This window comes from Chiloscyllium plagiosum, unplaced genomic scaffold (genome assembly GCF_037043375.1).
Source record: "Chiloscyllium plagiosum isolate Xiang-an unplaced genomic scaffold, Cpla_swu_hap1 HiC_scaffold_13, whole genome shotgun sequence".
NCBI lineage: Eukaryota > Metazoa > Chordata > Chondrichthyes > Orectolobiformes > Hemiscylliidae > Chiloscyllium > Chiloscyllium plagiosum.
In genome coordinates, this window is record NW_028270151.1 from 23,444,974 (window position 1) to 23,467,735 (window position 22,762).

General features: G+C 44.1%; 1 protein-coding gene across 2 annotated transcripts in view; it reads right to left on the reverse strand.

Moving 5' to 3' along the window:
- LOC122556132 (fibroblast growth factor 12) overlaps window positions 1–22,762 on the reverse strand; it is a 204,589-nt gene that overhangs the window by 159,535 nt on the left and 22,292 nt on the right. The window contains exon 1 of one of the 2 annotated variants that reach the window (XM_087993363.1): window positions 20,647–21,678. The exons of the other annotated variant lie outside the window; for it this stretch is intronic. Coding sequence (XP_087849489.1) covers window positions 20,647–20,845 — 199 coding nt within the window. The 5' untranslated portion in view covers window positions 20,846–21,678. Of the gene's footprint in view, window positions 1–20,646; window positions 21,679–22,762 lie in introns of those variants that run through there. 2 annotated transcript variants of the gene reach the window in all.

The window sequence follows — 22,762 nt, forward strand, 5'->3', positions numbered from 1 at the left end:
TTAGGGTGAATCAATTTTGTCCCATCAAGCTTGGGCCCGAGCCTTTTACTACAATCAGTGGGAACTGAACCCATTGCTTCTCATGAGACCACAACCAAAGTTGTATCCTTAATCAGTTAAGGATCCCTAGTATAGGTTCTCTGTCTAGCCGAGGTCTTATGCAAACTTAAGGGTTGGAGTCCAGGGCGAATTTTGTTTAAGATTAGTTCTGCAATCACTGATACAGCTGCACCAGTACCAACCTCCCTGAGAACTGGATGACCATTTAACCAGATGTTTGATCGGTTCTGATTTGAATGTTGTTAATGTTCCAAGCCAGATGTCGGTGGGCTGACCAAGGTGTGCCATCTCCTGGATACCGGCCTATGAGTTCTCTTACTCAATTCAGGCCTAGTGGACTCTTGCGCTGTGCAAAGGAAATGTAAACCATTTGGCCAAGGCTTGGCTTTGTTTTGGGGTTTTGCTGTTGGCTGATCTAGAGTCCCTCGGTTCAGGATATGTCCTGAGTGAGGCTATGCAATTGTCTTCACTTCCTGGTTATAGTATGTCATCCTGATGAATGGCGACCTGGGGTAGACCTTGTAAAATATTCTCCACTGTCTGCTGAAAAATGGCAGAGCCTGACAATACCCCAGATGGCAGTCTCGTATATTGGTATAAACCCTAATGGGGATCCTTAACTGATTAAGGATACAACTTTGGTTGCGGTCTCATGAGAAGCAACGGGTTCAGTTCCCACTGATTGTAGTAAAAGGCTCGGGCCCAAGCTTGATGGGACAAAATTGATTCACCCTCACGTGGAGTCCCACAAGCTCAGGCAGCCTGGTGAGGGTGTTCATTTCCATCGGAATACTCTGTAACTCATATGTTCCACTTGCTGCATTTTCGAATAACAGAGCCAGTGGTGGAGCCCGTTTGAAGTCCGGTTGAGTTTCAGCTAGCAGGCACTTTTGCACGGTTACATCATTCATCTCACATCACAAATGATCTCTCAGCATCTTACTAAAAGTCACATGCTTCTGCCAGTCATCTTAATCCAGTCAAAAATCCGGACACTGATTCCCCGGGTTTTTGAACTGCCGAGTTAAACTGATAGTGTCTCGGAATTAGAGGAGACTTGGGGTTGTAATATTCCTGAACTAAATCTGTCAGTTCTGTCCAAAATGAAGACGTTACTATAGAAGTGTTGATTAATCTCACTGCTAAAATGTGTGGCTCTTCATTTTTGAATGTCCTCTTTGTCCCGCCACCCTCCCTGTGACTAACAGAAATAGTTTCTCTCTATTTAACTTATGATTAACCCTTGTACCTTGAAAACTTCAAAAAATCTTAACCATTCATTTTTAAACTGTAGAAGATACTCTAAAGCTTGACTAATCTCCCCTCATGATTCAACAGATTTTTTTTTTTTAAAATGTCATTCACAGCATCTGGGCATCACTGGCTGAGCAAGCATTTATTGCCAGCCTTGAATGCCCTGGAGGCAATGTCGTGAGCTGCCTTCTTAAACCACTGCAGTCCTTTGGGTGAAGACAGCAAGAGCGCTGTTAAGAAGGGAGATCCAGGATTTTCCCAACATCAATATAGGAATGGTGATGTATTTCCAAGTCAGGATGGTGTGCTGCTTTGAGGGGAATTTGCAGGTTGTCGTGTTCCCAAGTATTTGCAGCCCTTTTCCTTCTATATGATATGATAAAGGTTGCGGATTTGAAAGCTGGTGTCAAAGAGCACTGGTGAGTCACTGCAATTCTTCTTGTAGGTCGTTCACGCTGCTATCACTGTGCATCAGTGGTAGACCTCTAAATATTGAATGTGGTGGGCCAATCCAGTGGGCTGCTTTATTCCAATTGGTGTTGAGCTTCTGGAGTGCTGTTGGAACTGCACTCACCCAGGCAACTGGGGAGTATTCCATCACATTCCTGACCGGTGTCCTGAAGATGATGGACAGGCTTTGAGGAGGCAGGAGAAGAATTATTTACCACAGAACTCCTAACCTCTGACCTTGTTTTTTCTCCACCTATGGCTGGTCCAGTTCAGTCATGGATTAGTGCTCACACCAGAATGTTGACAGTGGAGATCTACCAATGTACACCACTGAGTGTTATGAGCGAACAGTAAGATTTTACCGTTGGGTAATTCCATGATGCAAAAACTACCTTCCAACAATCAGCCCATGCCTCAGCATTGTCTGCGCCCTTGCTACATTTGAGCATAGGCTGCTTCTGTACCTGAGGAGTCACCAATGGGGCTGAGCATTGATGATTGCACAAAGGTCCCCACTTCCACCTTACCATGGCCAGAAAGTCATTGATGAAGCCACTTGAGATGGTTTAATGTTGAAGATATATTTGGGTCAGCTGGTTAACCTCAAACAAACACAACCAATGATGAGATGAGTGTAACAAATGGAGATTGTTCCCCTAACTCCAGTTAGTTTAGCTGCACTCAACCAAATATTGCCTTGATATAGAGGGCAGCCAGTCTCACCTCAACTCTGACCAATCTAGATTGCACTTTCTTCAAGCTCACTATGTCGTCCCTGAGGTGTGGCGTCCAGAATGCTCATGATATCCCAAGTGTAATCTAACCAAGGCTTTGCGGCAGATGGACTCAAACTCACTAAATATGAAGGAATCATCTTGCAGTGGCCAGATAATCCATTCACCAGTCCACTTAACATTTTCTCACCGGGATCAAAGCTTGAACTCATTTCCTTTCTTAATCCTTTCGGACTTCTAAACTCATGTCTCCAGGGACTAGCACTATAGTGGACAATGTCCCTCAACCTCACCTTGATTGGTCAGCTCTGGGTCCCCTCAAACTCAATGAGGGTTAGTGCCCCTGACTTGTGCAAATATTCCAGATCTGGTGAACCAAGGTCTTCTAAGGAAACACCAACAGCCAGACAGGGACACAGACAGAAAACAAGACAAGGGCAGAGAGCCAGGCTGGGGCAGACAGCAAAACAGGGATACAGACAGAGACTGAGAGATGGGAACAGTCATTGAGTGTAAACACAAAGAGACAGAAAGAATATAATCATCATGCGGCAGCAATAATGATACAACTGAACACATGCCCTATCGCTGTTTATAATCAATTAAAATTCCGTATTGTGATTGTGAAACCATGAATGGTCAGGAGACAATCTAAGTCAGTGATCTTTTAACAGGCCAAGGTTAAGAACAAAGTTTGGCTTGACACACAATCAGCCACATATTTTGTTTGGAAGCAATAAGGGATAGCTGTTTCCACACTTAAATGAGTTTACCATTTGTCTCAGTGTAATGTCGGTCAAAAAACATTTCAGCATGCTACAATACATTTTTCTAACATTTGCATTTAAATTTGTTCACAATGACATCAGGTATGTGTAGTAATGCTGCGCATCAAAATAAACCTTCTCAGCATTGTTTTCTTGACATGAAATTTCTAATATGTTACCTGCAAAAAAAAAAGGTTTAAATGCTTCAAGTTCATTCTAACAGATTTCTGCACGGGCAGTCATTTGGTGAACATAATTTAACCCTTAATGACGCAGATAGCATTTGCCATGGTTGATAATTCCAAATTCCAAATTCCATTCTGTTGCAGTCGGCTAAACCAGGCCAGGCTCTGTCTGCTTGTGACAGATGTTAACTACTACAGTTTAATTTAGTGGGTCAAAGATGAGGCCGGGGCCACCATATTCCAATTACTAAAAAAATGAAATTATAGACTCAACCTCTACAATGTGCAGAATGAAATAATTGAGAATCAGTCTACTAGACAGAACAGTCTCAGCACCTCCAGAAGGGCAAATCTCATCAAACACAGAACCAGTGGCGAGAGGGCAAATGAGTGATCAAGTCATTACAGAACGGAATGACCTTTCAGTCCATTACCCATGCTGGCTCTCAATGGAGCGATCCAATCTGTTCAATTCCCCAATCTCTGCCTGTTGCTTTGTGAGTTTAGCACCTTCCAGCAACCACCCAAATTCCTCTAGAAAATATTCATCGTCTCTTCCACGCCCATTGTAAGCAGCAGCTCTTTTCCACTCACATTTCCCAAAATTTTAAATCTGCCTCCCCCAACCCTTGTCCCACCTGCCGATGGGAACAGCTTCTCCCTGTCTATATTATCTAACCCTGTCACAATCTTGTACCTTTTCATCAAGTCTCTGCTCGATATTCTTTGCTCCAAGGAGAACAAATCCAGCTTCTCAGAACTATTCTTGTCGCTGAAATCCTTCCTGTCTGCAACCATTCTGACAAATCTCCTCCTCACCCTCTCAACAACCCTCAACTCGCTCCGAAAGTGTGATGATCAAAGTGGATGCAATCTGATAGAAATAGCTTAAACAGAGTTTTATAAAGATTCAGCATAACGTCCTGACCTTTGCCCTCAATACCACTTGTACCATCTTCAAAGTGCAAGATCCTTCCAAAAGCTGATGCACATGAACCCCAAGAGTCACTGCCTCTGAACACCCAATAAAAATGTGTCTTCAGGTTTACATTCCATTTCCCTACCCATCAGTGAAATTACTGCAGCCTGCACATCTTCGTCATTTGCCTGTCTGTTCTGTTTGACTGTCTATGTCCTGTTAATCGCTTAGTATTATGCTCATTGCTTGCCACACCTTAGAGTTTAAAATCCCTGGCAAAGTTTGAAATTAGCTGTAATTTTTCTAACATTGACATTGCTGATTGGAGCATCATTTATTGCTTGAAAATCAGGGAGTGAGCCACCACACCACAGTTCATGTGGTGTAGGTACACACATAGTGCTGTTAGGAATGAATCTCTTGGAGTTTGACCCAGTGACAAGGAAGGAACACTGTTATAGTTCCAGATCAGATGACAGCTTGCATGGGAATTTGAATGTGCATCTGTCAGCCTTGCCATTCACGATGGTGGATGCAAAGGGGCTTTGGTGAAATGCTGCAACGTATCTTGTCAATGACACATACTGCTGTCATTATGTGTCAGACGTGAAGGGACTGAATAAATGGTGGTGAATGTGGGGCCAAGCAAGTTGGTTGAAGCATTTTGGATGGCATTACGTTTTGTGAGTGTTGCTGAAGTATCCTTATCCTGGCAGTGAGGACTATTCTGTCACACTCATGACTTGTGCCTTGTAGGTGGCACTAAAGTCACCATAGACTGACTATACCATAAAGCTGTTCGTTCATTAGAGAGAGAGAGAGAGAGAGAGAGAGAGAGAGAGAGAGAGAGGACTGGTGATGGTTTAAGCTGAGGGTGTTGCTGCCTCAGGCAAGGGGAGAGGTTGAGAAGGAGAATCATTCATGGTAAACTCAGCTGGTGAGGCATTGAACCCACACTGTTTGCATTACACTGCATTGTAAATCAACAGTCCAGCCAACTAAACTAACTGAGCCCCGAGTCAGTGCATAAACTTTGAGGAGTTACTCAGAACAGCATTCCTAGCCTCAGACGTTGGACAGTTAGATGCTCTCTTGTTGGAGATGGTGGCTGCCTAGAACTTTTATGACATGAATATTATTTGCCAGCCCAAACCTGGATGTGGACTATATGGACAAAGACTGCTTCAGTACGTGTGGAATCTAGAATGGGGCTGAACATTGTGGAATCAGCTGTGAGCATCCCCACTTCTGACCTTATGATGGAGGAAAGACAAAGCTGCTGAAGATCTTAGGCCAGGACACTACACTGAAGAACTCGTGCAGCGATGCTCTGCGGAAGGTTGGTCCAGACTCGATGGGCCGAATGGCCTGCTTCCACACGGTAGGGATTCTATGAATGAGCTGACTGACCTCAACAACCACAACCATTCCCTTAGTGCTAAGCATGATTCCAACCAATGGTTTGTTCACCCCATAATTCCAATTCAATCCAGTTTTACTGGGACTCCTTGATGGAAAGGGCATTCATTCTCACCCATAAAACAAAAGACACAGGAACAAAAGTAAATCATTCCAGTCCATTGAGCCTGTGCTCCATTCAATGCCTGACTTGATAATCTTCAACTCCTCTATAACCCTTGATTCCCTTACTGATTAAAAATCTCTGTCTCAACATTAAGTATATTCAATGGCCCAGCCACTATAGCAGTCCATGAAAAAGAATTCTACAGAGAAGAAATTCTTCTTCATCTAGATCTTAAGAGAGTGACCTTTCATTCTAGAAAAGGGAAACAAAAATCTACATTTACACATGTTCATCTTTTCTGTCATGGTTAGGAGCGGAGTGTCCCAGACAGAACCCATGGGAGTTTTAGTGAATGGGTCATTGCTAATTGGTGATAATTGGCGGGATTAGACTTGTCCTACTTTGTTTGTGGGCAGGACATGGTTGGGCAATATTTCACATTGTTGAGTAGCTGCCAGTGTTGCACTTGAACTGGAGCAGCAACATCCAAGTACATTTAAGCATATATTGCTTTAAAATACAGCAGTCAGAGCACCAATTATTGAGGAACACCACTGTCGACCAGACTGCAAGGTTTTAAAAAAAGACATTTCCCATGGCTTATTTTTGCTGTCCTTAAGCCAATTGCTTTATCCAGGTTTACCCTCCTATTCCTTGTGCCTCCATTTGTTAAACAACCTTTCTCATGATTTGCCAAATGTTTTCTTAAAATCCATATGGACAAAATCCACTTATTTTCATTCATCAACCTTTCCTGTTACTTTGTCAAAAAAATCAATTAGATTAGCCAAGCTGCTTGTTATAATTCCATCTGGCTCTCCTTAAATAACACAAATCTCTGTTGATTTCTTTTTCCCTGATTATCTTTTCTAAAACCTTACCCATTACTGATGTTAAATTGACCAGACTGTAGTTTACTAGCCATGTTATTACACCCTTTGTTGAATATTAGCCCAGCACTGGCTACATTCAAACAAGTCATTGGCAGGATAGAACTTGAGTATTGGTGAAAAAAGACACACTTTGTCAAAGCTTTTTGTTTCGCACTCATCAGGATTACTCACAAGAATATCAACGTAAAGGAAAAGCGCACACTTATTTTACAGTGTTGAATGGTTGGCAGTGGCGTTGCTGGGGAGATTGCGCACATTAATGCTGATTGACAGCTTCCAAACCTTGTTTAAATTTTAAATGTAGATGATAGAAACAGCAGGGGGCCATTTGACCCCTCCTGCCTGCTGCACGATTCAATATACTCACAGCTGATCATTGAGCTCAATACCCTCATCCTACCTACCCACCCCCCCACAATCCCTTGATCCTTTTAGCCACAGGTGCCATCGCTACCTCCTTCTTGAAAACACATATTTTGGTCTCAACCACTTTCTGTGATAGTGAATTTTACAGGTTCACCACTCTCTGGGTGAAAAAAATTTCTCCTCATCTCAACCCTAAAAAGTTTGTCCTTTCTCCTTAAACTATGAACCAATGTATTGGAGTCCCACACGATCGGGAACATCCATCTTGCATCTGACCTGTCTAGCCCAATTAGAATGTTAGGTTTCTGAGAGGTCCCCCTCGTTCTTCTAAACTCCAATGAATACAATCCTAATGGACTCAATCTCTCCTCATAGATCGGTGCCGCCATCGCAGGAACCCATTTGGTAAACCTTCATTGCACTGTCTCTCTAGCAAGAACATTCTTCCTCAGATAAGGAGACCATTACTGCACACAGTATTCCAGGTGTGGCCTCACCTATGCCCTATATTAGTGCAGCAACACATCCCCGTTCCTGTACTTGAATCCTCTTACAATGAAGGCCACCATGCACTTTGCCTTCCTTCCTGCCTGTTACACCTGCACACTTACTTTCAGCGACTGGTGCTTGATGACACCCAGGTCTCATTGAAGATTTCCCTCTCTCAATTTACAGCCAGTCAAATAATAAGCTGCTTTCTTACTTTTACTACCAAAGTGGAAAACTTCACATTTATCCACATTATATTGCATCTGCAGTGTACTTTCCCACTCAGCTTATCCAAAATCATACTGCAGCGTCTCTGCATCCTCTTCACAACTCACCCTTCCATCCAGCTTTGTGTCATCTACAAATTTTGTGATATAATATTTTGTCCCTTCAACTAAATATGTATTGTGAATAGCTGGAGTCCTAGTATCAATCCCTGCAGTACCCCACTAGTCACTGCCTGACAGCCTGAAAGAGACCCATTTATTCCTGCTCTTTGTTGCCTGTCAGCTAAACAAATTTCCCTTAATTATACTGGAATTCTTTGAGGTTGTAACCAGTAGATATGTCAAGCATGATTTCCCTTTTGTAAATCCATAATAACTGTATCTGATTCTACCACTGCTTTCTGAGTTGAAAAACCCTTGAAAATGAACTCCAACATCTTCTCCTCTACCAATGTCAGGCTCACTGCTCTATAATTCCCTGTTTTCTCTTTATCTCCCTATTGAAATAGTGGGTTTACATTAGCTACCCTACAATCTCTGAGAACTGTTCCAGAGTCTAAGAAATCTTGGAAGATGACGACCAATGTATACACTATTTCTGAATGGGATGTAGATAGAGTCATAGAGCTACAGAGCTGTACAGAATGAAAACAGATCATTTGGTCTAAATCATCCACGCCAACCAGATATTCCAAATTAATCGGGTCCCATTTGCCAGCTTTTGGCCCATATCCCTTTAAACCCTTCTATCCAGATGTCTTTTAAATGTTGTAATTGTCCCAGCCTCCACACTTCCTCTGGCAGCTCATTCCACACACTCATCACCCTCTGCATGAAAAGGTTGTCCCTTAGGTCCCTTTCACCATCAAACTATGCCCTCTAGTTTTGGACTCCCCTACCCTGGAGAAAGAGACCTTGGCTATTTGCCCTAACTATTCCCCAATTTTTTTTAAACTTCCATAAGGTCACTCTTCAGTCTCCAATGTTGCAGGGAAAATAACCCCAGCCTAGTCAGCCTCTCCCCACAGCTCAAGCACTCCAAACCCTTGTAAATCTTTTTCTACACCTTTCACATTTCACAACATCTTTCCTACAGCAGGAAGACTGGAATTAAATGCAGCAATCCAAAAGTGGCTGAATCAATGTCCCGTACAACTGCAACATGACCTCCCAACTCCTATACTCAATGCACTGATCAATAAAGGCAAGCATGCAAAATGCCTTACCCACTGCCCTGTCTACCTGCAACTTCACTTAAGGAACTATGAAACTGTACCCCAAGGTCTCTTTGTTCAGTAACACTCCCCATTAAGCGTACATGTCCTGCCCTGATTTGCGTTAACAAAAATTCAACACCACAGTTTATCTGAATTAAACTCCATCTGCCACTCCTCGGCCCATCTCATCAAGATCCTGTTGTTCTCTGAGATAACCTTCTTCACTGTCCATTATGCCTCCAATTTTGGTGTCATTTGCAAACTTATTAACCACATCTCCTAGGCTCACATCCAAATCAGTTGTATTAATGATATAATTTATATTTATTTTTATTAAATAAAAAATAAAAGATGATCAAGCCCTGGGGATTTATCAGCCTTCAACCCCACCAACACCATTTTTCAAAGGATACACATTTGCTTCAGTTCCTCCCTTTCATTGAATCCTGTATTCTCCATTATTTCTGGTATGCATTTCAGAAATACCTCTCTCTGCTTACACTTTATCCTGACATTAACCCAACTAACATTTGGATAATTAGCAGTGAAGTTGCCAGAGTCCCAGAGGATCACAGGGGTGCTCTATCAATAGAGAAAGAGCCAATGAGTGGCGAGTTTAACCTGAGGGTTATCACACCTCAGGCGAGGGAAGAGATCGAGAAGACTGGACCTCCATGATAACCTCAGTCAGGGCAGGAATTGAACCCATGCTGTTGGCATCAATCAACATTGCCAACCAGTCATCCAGCCAACTGAGCCAACGAACAGCCAAGTAGTTGGCTAATTACAGTCTCACATTGTTGTGAGTCTATTTTGCTTGCATATCACTGATTTCCTTGCAGATTTGTTCATCCAGATTGTCCACAGATTTTCTAAAGAAAACCCCATTAGCATGATCATAGCCTTTTTTGTTTCTCAGTTCTAACCAAATGCAATCTATTCAAAAAGACAGACTTGTTGAGGAAGAGGGTGCTGAACTTGAATACCCATGAAGATACTTTCAATCAACCTCTTCGGACATGCTACGACATAACCTCTGGAGCAGGGGGGACTTGACCTTCTGGTCCAGAGATATAGCCACAAGAGCCCAGTAACTCACTATGTTATAACCGTGGGCCCAAAAAGCAGAAGAGAAACTTCCAAATTTGCAGCCAAGAATATCATTATCTTAATATCAGATGAAAGCAGTACACATTGGAGCTGGGAAAGACCAATGTCAGTGAAAACCGATTTATAATTTTAGTGGAATTATATACCAAGTCGAACCCTTTGGATAACAATAGAGCTGTTTCTTTGAATGTGGAGCTGATCGCCATAAAAAGGAATGCTCAAGAATTACTCTGCAACGGGTTTGAACATGAAGGGTTTGAATACTGCCACGGCAGCTGGGGAATAAAAGTTTCTGAAATTAAGAATCTACTGATGACCATGAAACCATTATCAATTGTCAGAAAATCCAGTCTGACTCACCAATGTCCTTCAGGGCAGGAAATGTGCCACCCTCAGCCAGCCGTGCCTACATATGACTCCAGACCAACAGCAATGTGGTCAACTCTGAATAAATGTGAAGTTTTCCACATTTGTGGTAAAAACAGGAAGGCAAATTATTATCTGAATAATGGCAGTTGAGAAAGAGGTGACGTGCAATGAGACTTGGGTGTCATGGTGGAACAGTCACCAGAGGTTGCCATTTCAGTTTAATCCATGGATTGCACTGAACATTGGATCCAAAAATTGAACAACATAAGGAGAGACAACCTGATCTACCCTCTCTGTGAAAACAATAACTTTCATTTGTACAACACCATTAATTTAATGAAATGCCTGAAGGCACTTCACAGGGAGATGATAAAACAAACTTTGATGCTGAACAATAGAAGATATTGGGGCATATGACTGAAAGCTTGGTCAAGGAAGACAGGTTCTAAGTAAGGTCTTCAAGGAGAGGGGGTGCAGCTGGTGGTGAGGAAAGCTAATGGCATACTGGCCTTCATAGCAACAGGATTTGACTATAGGAGTAGGGATGTCTTGGTGCAGTTATACAGGGCCTTGGTGAGGCCACACCTTGAGTATTGTGTGCAGTTTTGGTCTCCTAGTCTGAGGAAGGACATTCTTGCAATTAAGGGAGTCCAGCAAAGGTTCACCAGACTGACTCCCAGGATGGCAGGATTGACATATAATAAAGGACTGGATCAACCAGGCTTGTACTTGCTGGAATTTAGAAGGAGGAGGGGGATCTCATCGAAACATATAAAATCCTGGTGAGACTGGACAGGCTAGATGCGGGAAGAATGTTACTGATGTTGGGGAAGTCCAGGACTAGGGGTCACAGGCTAAGAATAAGGGGTAAGACATTCAGGACTGAGATGGGGAAACATTTCTTCACTCAGAGTTGTGAGTCTGTGGAATTCTCTCTCACAGGAAGCTGTGGGGGCTAGCTCATTAGATAGATTCAAGAGGGAGCTGGACATGGCTCTTGCGGCTAAAGGGATCCAGTGTTATGGAGAGAAAGCGGGAGTTGGTACTGAAACTGCATGATCAGCCATGATCATATTAAATGGTGGTGCAGGCTCGAAGGGCCAAATGGCCAAATGGCCTCCTCATGCAGCTATTTTCTATGTTTTTATGTTCTACATTTCTAAATACTCGAGCAATACATTGAGATTCCTGCTAAGGATCAGCTCGAGAGTCTGCAGCTTACTGGAGTACAATAGCAGCTCTCTCTCAGATTGGGTTGACAGGCCATCAAACAACAACAATCTCCAATTAGCAATTTCCCCTCTGCTAAATCCCAGCTCTGGACACCAGAGCAATTAATCCATGCTGATATGCCCCGTACAGTACCGAGTGAGTGCTGCACTGTCACCACACCAGATTGAGATGTTAAACCGAGAACCTGTCAGCAGTGTCAAGTAGGAATAAATGATTCCATGCTTTATAATGCAAAGGAGTTCTGCATGGCATTTCTTGCCTATTATTTAACCCCCAAACAACATCACTAAAACAGATAACTAGTCATTTAGTCCACTGCTACGACGGACAAACTGGGTGCTGTCATGACAGTACCTATAGAGCTTCACCTGACACAAAAATACATTTGGCTGTAGAACAACCCTGAGTAGGTCTGGTGAGACTTTTAATAACACTGCAGTGTGCAAACAAGTACAGACTGTTCTGCCCACTCAGACTAAGCAGATTGCCTGTCAGCAGAAGGTGTCTGAATATTGTGCACCCAGCTATGTGTCAGAGAAACAGACAGCTGCTTGTGCTGAAAAGCTGCTCAGGGAAAAGGGCAGCAACTTTAACACTGAATTTACATTAAGCAAATTGAGGAAGCAAAATCTTTGGCTCTGCTGCATCTTCAAACTTCACTCGGATCACTCTGAGTTTGGAAAAGTAAGGTTCTTCTCTCATCTTCGGTACAGAGCTCCAATTTTAAGCCAACTTCCCAGGAAGAAAACAGAGGCAAGTTGGGAATGGGATAACAGTTTGAAATCTTACCCAATCTATTTGGTGCATAAAGTTGAATGGACTGTGCGAGCACTTTAAATTAAAGCCATGATTAGACTTCAGTTTAATTCAGGGATTGCACTGAACATAGGGTCCAAAAATTGAACAACATGGCAAGAGACAACCTGACCCAACCTGCCCGTAAAACAACTTCCATTTATACAGCACAATTAATATAAGCAAGTCTTCTAAGGCACTTCACAGGGACATAATAAAGGAAAAATTGATACTGAGCAATATAAGGAGATAATAGGTCATATGACTAAAAACTTGCTCAAGGAAGATATGTTCTAAGTAAGGTCTTAAAAGGTAAGGAAGAGGTTGAGGGAGTGAATTTCAGAAATATGGCTCAGGCAACCAAAGGCACATCCCCCAGTGGGAGAATGTTTAAAAGTGGGTAAGCCAGAAATACAGCAATGTAGAGATCTTGGGAAGTTGTGAAGACCAGAGTAGATTATCAAAACAATAAAGAATTACTAAAAAGGGAAACAAGAGTTTAGGTGAACTACTAACTTTATTTCTCTCTCAACAGATGCTTCCTGACCTGTTGCAGTTTTCTGGCATTTTCTGTTTGGAATTAGTCTGACTGACGAAAAACAATTGACGTTCAGCATAATTATTTGTCCACTCAAGTTCTTGGCCCCGCGGACCTGCACTACCATTCAACAAGATCATGGCTGATTGAATTACTCACAGTCTCATTCATCTGAAAATCTTCCACTCCTTAATTACCATGAAACAATTCACCTCTACCTTCAAAATATCAAAGACACTGCGTTTGCTGCATTTTGTGGAAGAGAGTTCCAAAGACTCAAAACCCTCTACGAGAAAGGAAATTCTGCACATCTGTGTGTTAAATGAGAGATCCCTTATTTCTAATTTTTTTTTGGTCACTCCTCACAATCCCCATCCTCGGTATCATCTTAATAAATCTCCTCTGTACTCTTTCCAAGGCAAAGTTGGACAGAAAGCTCTTACGATATGTTTTACATTTTTTGCACAGAACCTAGTCATTTTAAAATGAACAATTGCATTAAATCTTTGTCGGCTAATGATGAACAACTACGACTCTAAACTGCTTACTTCTGTTCTCCCAAAAAACCAATAGCTCCTGTAAGTTTGAGAGTGCATTGCTGCTGCAGTGTAAGGGAACTGGTAAATGCACCTCAGACATCGCAACACCATTTTGTAGCAGAGGGGTCCATAAAAGTGTAGCATCCTTCTAACCTCCTCCCATCATGTTTCAAGATTAGCACTAAAATGTACACACCCTTCCTTAGTGACTGTTGGGGCAATAATCACTCATTCCACTGCTGTGTCCCCGGCCATCAACTTTCTGGTTACAAGGTTTTGGAAAAAAATGCGAGCTTTGCCAACACTCAAGATTAATGATTGTTATTGCTCGATAGGATCAGTTGGGCAACCGTCTGCCACCACGATAGATTCAATGTGTTCCAAGGAACATATGGCAGGTGAGAACTCTTGTCACTCAATTCTAGCGAGTGGGCCCATCCATACTGCAGGAATTCTTGAAGCAGGTGGGCAAATTAATATTGAAAGGCATCCCAGCTCACATAGCTGGGTGCTTAATGAAGCTCCAACATTAATCTTTTCAAAGGCGCTGGGGACAACAGAGTTGATGCACTGTGCCAAAAACTATGCGGGTGACAGAAAGACCATGAACAGAAAACCACTACAAGATTTTAAGTTGCAAATGGTGAACAACGCTAAAATTTTCCTCCAATGGGTGAAACCGGAGAAGAGGTGAACACATGAACAATTTACGTGCAGGATAAAATCAACCTGTGTGTCTGGTGTGACCCACAACCTGCCATTGTTGGTATACCATCATATATTTACTCCCATCCCCATCTACACTGTGGATTTTCTCCAAGAGATGCAAGAGTTTAACATTCCAGGCTAATGAAGGCAGATGAATGCTTCCTCTCAGTTGACGTGAAGGAATTAAAACTGATCCAGGACCTAGATGGGAAAGTCAGATCAGAAAGATTTCCCACATCTGGATTAATGAGGTTAGTGGTCTGCACTGCTGGAATGATAGAAAGACCGTAACCTACTGAGGGAAAAATGATTGGACTGAAATAATTTCAAACTCACAGTAATAGAGAAACTTGTGATCTCCACCAATCAAAACTAGTGAACCCAGGGGCTAAACCAATCGCAGTGATACTGAACCCTGGAATTCCACCAATCACACAGAGTGATTCCAGAGATTTCACCAATCAAAGGAAGAGTGAATCCACAGAACGCAACACCAACACTGAACCACAAGAATCCATCAATCATAGTCAGAGTAAACCCTGCGATGGCATCCAGTGTTAAACTGTGGCGTCATTTCCCTACCCTTTACCAACTCTAACTTTTCTCCTTCAACCTTTGGCCTCTAATTTGGCTCCTGGCTCATACAACACCAACTGGTCTTGGGGCAGACACACATAAGGATACAGTGAAAATCAGGATGCTCAAAATCAGGTTAATATTCAGGGAGAACCAAAGATAAACAAGAAAGAGGACAGGGTCGAGTCAATCTTGCCTAAAACAGGGCTCTCTCCAGTTTACTGAGAACACATCAGCCTTATTCTAGCATCAATTTCATCTGGACTTTTCTGAAGCTGCCTTTGACAGCATTAAGACTTGGTCAAGTTCAGACAGGAATCATCTTTTTAGGGGAAAAATGGTCTTAACTTTTAGTATGAATTTTTGGCCTGGGTGAATTCTGTCTTAAAAACATTTTCTTCTAAATTGGAAAATGGTGCCGTGTCTTCAGAGGGATCATCTATTCTGAGAACGATAATGGGACATCAGCCAAAACATGAGCAGCATGTAGGAAGGTGAATTCATAAAATTGTGAATAAACTGCCTTCACTTATCCCAGGGCAAGCCCAGAAAGTAACAATAGCAAGGTGAACACAGTTCAGCATAGGAAACATTAGCATTGTGTGCTTCACATTCGATATTCCCCTTTCCTGGGAACCCCTGAAACTGAAGCAAAATAAAACACAGAGCAGGGGCAGGGTGAGAGGTGGTAAGCAGGAGGGAATAAAGGAATCTAATTGGACAAGCCTGAATGTGCCAGCTCACTGAATGCATCAATCACATGTCAGCCTGGCACTGGGAAAGTGACTGGACCCAGGAGAACCTCAGAAAGCTGCCTCAGTTCCTCACATGGTTAAACCAACAACACAGTCTGACAAATCAGAAATGGCCGCAGTTCTGGCTCCTGGTATGTACAACGTCAACTGTGCTCGGGGCAGCCACATATAAGGATTTAATAAAAAGCAGGATGTTCAAATTCAGGTTAATATTCAGGGAGAAGCAAGCATAAAACAAGAGAGAAGAAAGAGTCAAATCAATTTTGGTGACTGTCCTCCTCTCCGATATGAAGCTGGTTTACACCAGAATATTAGCAGCAACAAAGTACCACAAAGATGATGTGCCTTTTGTTTGTTGCTGGTGGAGGATGATCTGGCGACACTGTGCATGACAGAGCAGTGATGTGCTCTACATTCTCCTGACTAATATTTATCCCTCGTTTAAACAGATGTTGAAAATATAATTTGATCAATTAGATTAGATTAGATTAGATTAGATTACAGTGTGGAAACAGGCCCTTCGTCCCAACAAGTCCACACCGACCCGCAACCCACCCATACCGCTACATTTACCCCTTACCTAACACTACGGGCAATTTAGCATGGCCAATTCACCTGACCCTGCACATCTTTGGACTGTGGGAGGAAACCGGTGCACCCGGAGGAAACCCACGCAGACACGGGGAGAACGTGCAACCTCCACACAGTCAGTCGCCTGAGGCGGGAATTGAACCCGGGTCTCTGGCGCTGTGAGGCAGCAGTGCTAACCACTGTGCCACCGTGCCGCCCACAAATTACGTCAATGCAGTTTGTGGGATCTTGCCATGTTCACACTGGATTCCACAGTTCTTACATTATAACAGTGACTAATGCAAGAAGTAATGTAAGGATCCTTTGGGCATCCTGCAATGATGGGAAGCAAGTCCCTTCACTATTATGTCTAAACATGTCTGTGAAGTCCATAATTTACACAACCAGTAACCACCAAAAGCCCTCAGTTAGAAATATATTAAACACTTAGGCGTTTCAATGGCATTTCTTGGGTGATGTCTCATTGAATATTTTTATGCTGAGATCCAGTGTGCGCCTCTCTCTTTTACAGGTCAGACACAGCTGCCGTTGATGGCTGAATACAGCAGTGAGTATTGTGTATCCCGTGAGACCTTTCCCCTTTATCCATCTGCCTTTTTGAATATTCCTGCCCATTGTACCATGGTGACCATCTTACACTTCCTCCTCCAATCTCAAGCATTCCAATGTTCTCCTGACTGGCCTTCCATCTTCTATCCTCCAGAATCTTCAGTTCAGTGAACACACCTTTGCTTGTATCCGAGCGCACAATACCCCACCCTCTCTCCCCCGTCACCACACTCCCAAATATGCTCATTGACCTACATGGCTCTGTCACACAACGAACATGGGTTCCAAAGAGTCATACTCGACTCAAAAAGTTAACTGTTCTTCTCTCTCCACAGATACTTTCAGGTCTGCTGAGTTTCTGCAGCATTTTCTGTTTTGTTTAAGCTCCCACTCTTGCTTTCAAATCCCTCCCTATCTCTGTAACTTGTTCCAACTCTTTACCCTCCAAGATCCCAGTGTCCCTCAAGCTCCGGCCTCTTGCTCAACATTATTTATCTCTCTGGAATTCCCTCTCCTCCTTTCGGATGGCAGCACTCCAACCCTCACTCTCTGACGGAGCTTTTACACACTTGACATAAGAAAACCTTATGGGGCTCAATGTCAACTTTTATTTGATTATGCACCTGAAAAGCATTCTCGGATATTTTGATGCATTTATGGGCGGCACGGTGGCAGAGTGGTTAGCACTGCTGCCTCACAGCACCAGAGACCTGGGTTCAATTCCCGCCTCAGGCGACTGACTGTGTGGAGTTTGCACATTCTCCCCGTGTCTGTGTGGGCTTCCTCCGGGTGTTCCGGTTTCCTCCCACAGACCAAAAATGTGCAGGTTAGATGAATTGGCCATGCTAAATTGCCCATAGTGTTAGGTGAAGGGATAAATGTAGGGAAATGAGTCTGGGTGGGTTGCACTTCGGCGGGGCAGTGTGGACTTGTTGGGCCAAAGGGCCTGTTTCCACACTGTAAGTAATCTAATCTAATCCGTAATCTAATTAAAGATGCTATACAAATGCAATTTGTTGCTAGTTGGGCCTCCTGATCTAAATAGCAACATCCATGAAATCATCAAGTCAAAACTGGCAGCTAGCACATGGGGTGGGGGGAACATCAGGACCCTGTAGCACATGCCCGGGGATAGCAAAGTTGACACCATGGGGTCAGGGGGAAATCGGTCTGTGACAGCTGGACAATGGATCCAACTAAAAATCAGAACAACCTTACACAATGAAGCATTTGGGCATACAAAGTATTCTTCCATTAAAGCTAATTACAGCTTAGGGGTACCATGTCTCTTGCAGGCAACCCATCCTACCTTAATTGTTGTGTTTACATTGTTAGGATTAACTTTTCTTGACCACAGGACCTGACTGCGATTTTCGTTTCCGCAGTCTGCCTGCTGAAGTTGAGTTTACCCAGGGAAATGCACTATCCCGCTCCCGGATGTGAAAGCAGGAAGCAGTATAAGGAATAAGTCACCTCTGTGGACAACGAGAGAGAGTTAATTAACATTTTAGATCGATGATCTTCCACCAATACGGAATCATATCTGCATGAATGCTCTCTGGCCTGGAATGTTGCCTCTCTCTCCCTCGACCGATATTAACAGGGCCACTGAGTACATGATTTTTGGATTTTACTTCAAGTTCCCAGTGTTTTGTTTCTGTAATAACAGAAAGGTGACCAGAAACCCCAGCATTCAATTAACACCTTCAAAAAGGAAATGGGATCAAATCCCAAACAATGGAAAGTTTGGGCATGGGGTTTAAGGAAGGAGTTGGGGTTGCAGACTGTGGAGGGGTTCAGATGGATGCAGCTGAATGCACGTCCCTCTGCACAACTAGATGATTGACAGGGACATCTCGTATTAGTTTGAATGAGACACCTATCGTGGCATATGCATGGACACACAAAGACAGGCAGACAGACACACAATACACACACATAAAACAGAGAGATACAAACACATAGAGACAGACACAGAGTGACAGGCACATACACGTGTACACAGAGACATACACAGGGGCATTCATAGAAACAGAAAAACATACATAACAGATAGAGATAGATACACACAGAGACATATACACACACACAGACACCAAGTGATCATGCACAATTCACCAACTTGTACCAAGTTTAAACTTCTGTACAGAAGTATGCAAACAAAAAGATTGCTTTACAAATGAAGCGTGACAAGTCAGTGATCGCAAGCAACTGTCACCCAATACATGACAAGCAATACTTACCCTCCCAACAATCAATTATTACCTAGTGGTTGTACAAGATATCATTACAAGTTCCTCCATCCTGCAGCTCCCATCTATCTCCTCTCCACTAAATTAAATTTATGCAATGAATACCCTCAGCAGCATGATCCACACAAATTAAATGTGCAAGGTGCACCCTGATACTAGCACACAGGGCAACTGAATAATGTAAAATAAGGTTCCAAAGCCATGTTAAACATAGACAAAGGCATAAGTGGGCCAGATGTGAGCCCGGTACAGCACACAATGCAAACGCTGACGCAAAGTGAGAGACTTTTGCTGGTTACTGTATATTCCTGGTGAATGTGATTCACTCTCAATTCCATTGCAGCAGAGGCACTGCACACAGTGGATGCTGCCTGACATTGTGAGAGTGAATGGGAGAGAGAGAGAGAGAGAGAGAGAGAGATAGAGAGGGAAAGAAAATGAGTCCATACATGAGAGACAGTGCGGGAATGAGGGGGAGGGGTGGCGGGGGGAGAGTGGTGAGATAAGTGACAAATATAGCGAGGTACGGAAGAGGGGAAAGGGCAATGAGAAAGAGAATGGAGAAGAGGAGAAAGAAGTGGGAAAAGATAAAGGGAGGAGGGAGAGAGAGAGAGAGAAAGAGAGAGAGAAAGAAAGAAAGAAAGAAAGAAAGAAAGAAAGAAAGAAAGAAAGAAAGAAAGAAAGAAAGAGAAAGGAAAGGATTGGGGGAAGGTGGGGTGGTAGTAGAGGAAATGGAGGGAAGAGGAAAAGGGAATGGGAGGAGGAAGAGGGAACAGGAAGAGAGCACAAGGGAGCAGAAAGAGGGGACAAAGATGAGGAGTGGGGGAAGAGAGATGGGGATAGAAGGGGGGAATGGAAGGGAAGGTACAGTCTAGAAGGGGGCTGATGATTGGGGATGGAGAGGGGCACAAGGGGGTGGACGGAACGGGAGAGAACCAAGGGGGGAACGGAAGGTGGGAGGGATGGGATAGAGGTGGGGGAATGGGGAAGGATGGGGTGGGGGAATGGGGAAGGATGGGGAATGGGGAAAGATGGGGAATGGTGAAGGATGGGGAGGGGGGAAGGATAGGGAGGGGGGAAGGATAGGGAGGGGGGAAGGATGGGGAAGGATAGGGAAAGAAAGGGATGGGGAAGGATAGGGAGGGATGGGGAAGGAGAAACATGAGAAAGAAAGTACGTGAAAGTGGTGTTAGAGAGAGAAGTGAGAATGAGGGAGATGGAGAGACTGAGTGTGTACGCTTGTGAGAGAGAGTGCAAGTGTGTGAAAGGGGAAGGAAACGAGAAAGAAAGGTTTTGAACCTAGAAACTCATAGGTGTGCACGTTCTATCCGGCTTCCTGTGTTTACAATGTCACACCTTCAACAGCACCACCCCACCTCGCCCCAATCCCCCCACACACAGCATTAACTAGTTTGAGACCAGTACATGCACTTTGAAGAATATTCCACAAAAGGTCTTCCAAGGGTTTCAACTGGAAACATGCGGGGAACTGGAGAGAACGGTGGACAAACGGCGTTCAGCGGCAGAGGAAGAGTTAACACTAACCTGCTCTCTTCCTGACTGGTCTCTTTTTGCCGCTACAGAACCTGACTTTGGAGAAGACCCCGAGGCCGTGTCTCTCACACAGGGACTTCTTGGCTTTGTTGGGGCTGCTCCTGCGCTTGGTGGCTGACACTCGGTCGGCGTTGTTCTCTCTCGCCTGCCGCTTCTGCCGGATCAGGGAGCTGGCAAGAGCCGCTGCCATATCCCCGCCTGAGGGGCAGCATTCACCAGACAGACAGAGGGGGGGGGGGGGGTAACAAAATCAAACCCGGGTCAGGAGTGCAAATTAACAAAAAAACATGGAGAAGACAAGCTGCCCTCTTCAAAGAGAAACAAAACTGGGAGTCGGGGGTCAAGTCAAAACATCAGGGATCGAGTCAAAACATCAGGGAACTCCCTCCCTCCCACCAGGGACCAGGGACATCCCCGATCCCAGACACTGATGAACAGGAAGATCCCAGCTTTTAGATGCTCCTGTTCGAAGCTCGGAGGTTGCAAAGCTGCTTCACACAGACGCCCCTTTGAAGACAAGTCGGAAAAAAGTCTTCCCTTTCTCTCTGAAAAAGTCCAGGGGGTGAATGCCGCTGTTAATTCCAGTAAAAGGGCAAGTGCAGGCTCCTTGCCTGTGTTCTCAGCTTCTAGCAGTCCGGCTTTAGAGAGCGCCGGGCTGGGGAGCACGCTGCTTGCACACCGTTTCGCACAGGCTCCCAGGCATTCCTTATCCAGACCATCTCTCCCGGAGCACCCTCCCACTGGCCCACTCTCCTCCAGCTCCTGCTCCTGCTCACGGAGACCAGCCCGGGCTGGAACTTCTCGTCCTCCCGGGCTCAGCAACACGGGCAGCCTCTACCGAGAGTCCCCTGTCTCCCAAAGAGAAAACGACCCGTCAGGGAGCATCGGGCAGTTTCCAGCTTGGCACCAGCTCCCTGGATATGTCCCGAAGCTGCTCCACATGGAGCCCCGGCTTCTCAATCCCCGGAGCAGGAAAGGTGCAGGACTGGGTCACTCTCCGAGCCTCCTGCCGCTTGTGCAGCTTCTCCCAAACTGCTACGCAATTGTACGTGAGTGAGATTTGGATGAAGCTTAAAGATCGAAGTAGTGCCAAGAGGAAGGGAGAGGAACTGCGGCTGCGAGCACATGCCCCTGGACTATTCGGATCTATCCTTCTCCAAATACACCTCAGTGTTCACAGAAACACACACAACATAGAGTGGGCACAGAGACACACATAAAATAGAGTGGACACAGACATACAGGTGTGCACAGAAACACATTGCACACAGAGATATGCACAACATACACAAAAACATGCAAACAGATACAGACGTACTCTATATACTGTACACACTGCACACAGACACACTTCAGAAACACGCTATACAAACAGGCTACATGGATACACGTGGAGGCCAACTGTAATAATATGTCGATGACACAGAACAAAGTAGGAATGTAGGCTGTGTAGAGGGTGCAGGAGACTTCAATAGCACTTTGGCAGAACTGAAATGAATAGGGTAGGACATGCCCCTGGACATGGTAAATGGAGTATCATTTGAATGAATATGTCGTTATGTACGCGGTAAAATAAAACAGAAAATGAGATTGTTTCTGAAATGCTGGACCATTGTGAAGTGCAGGTCCAAAGGGATCTGGGTGTCCTTGGTCCTAAGTCACTAAAAGCCAGCATGCAGGTCAGCAAGCAGTTTGGAAGATAAATGGTACATTGGCTCTTATCACAAGGAGATTTGAGTACTGAAATCAAAAAGATGTCTTGCTGCTATTGTATTGAGCCTTGATGGAGTATTGTATACTTTGCCTTATCTAAGGAAGGATATACCTGCTATAGACAGAGTACAGCAGAGGCTTACCAGATTAATCCTTGGGATTGTGGTATTATTTTATAAGGAGGTCTGTATTCTCCAAAGCTTTGCATAATGAGGTGATCTGATTTAACCTTACAAATTTCTGACAGGGTGGATGGAGTTAGGATGTTTTCCCTAGCTGACAACTCTAGATCTAGGAACACAATCTCAGGATAAGAGACAGAGTGAGCTAAATGGGGATTTCTTCCCTCAGAAAGTGGGGAACTTTTGGAAGTTCCTATCCCAGAGGGCTATGG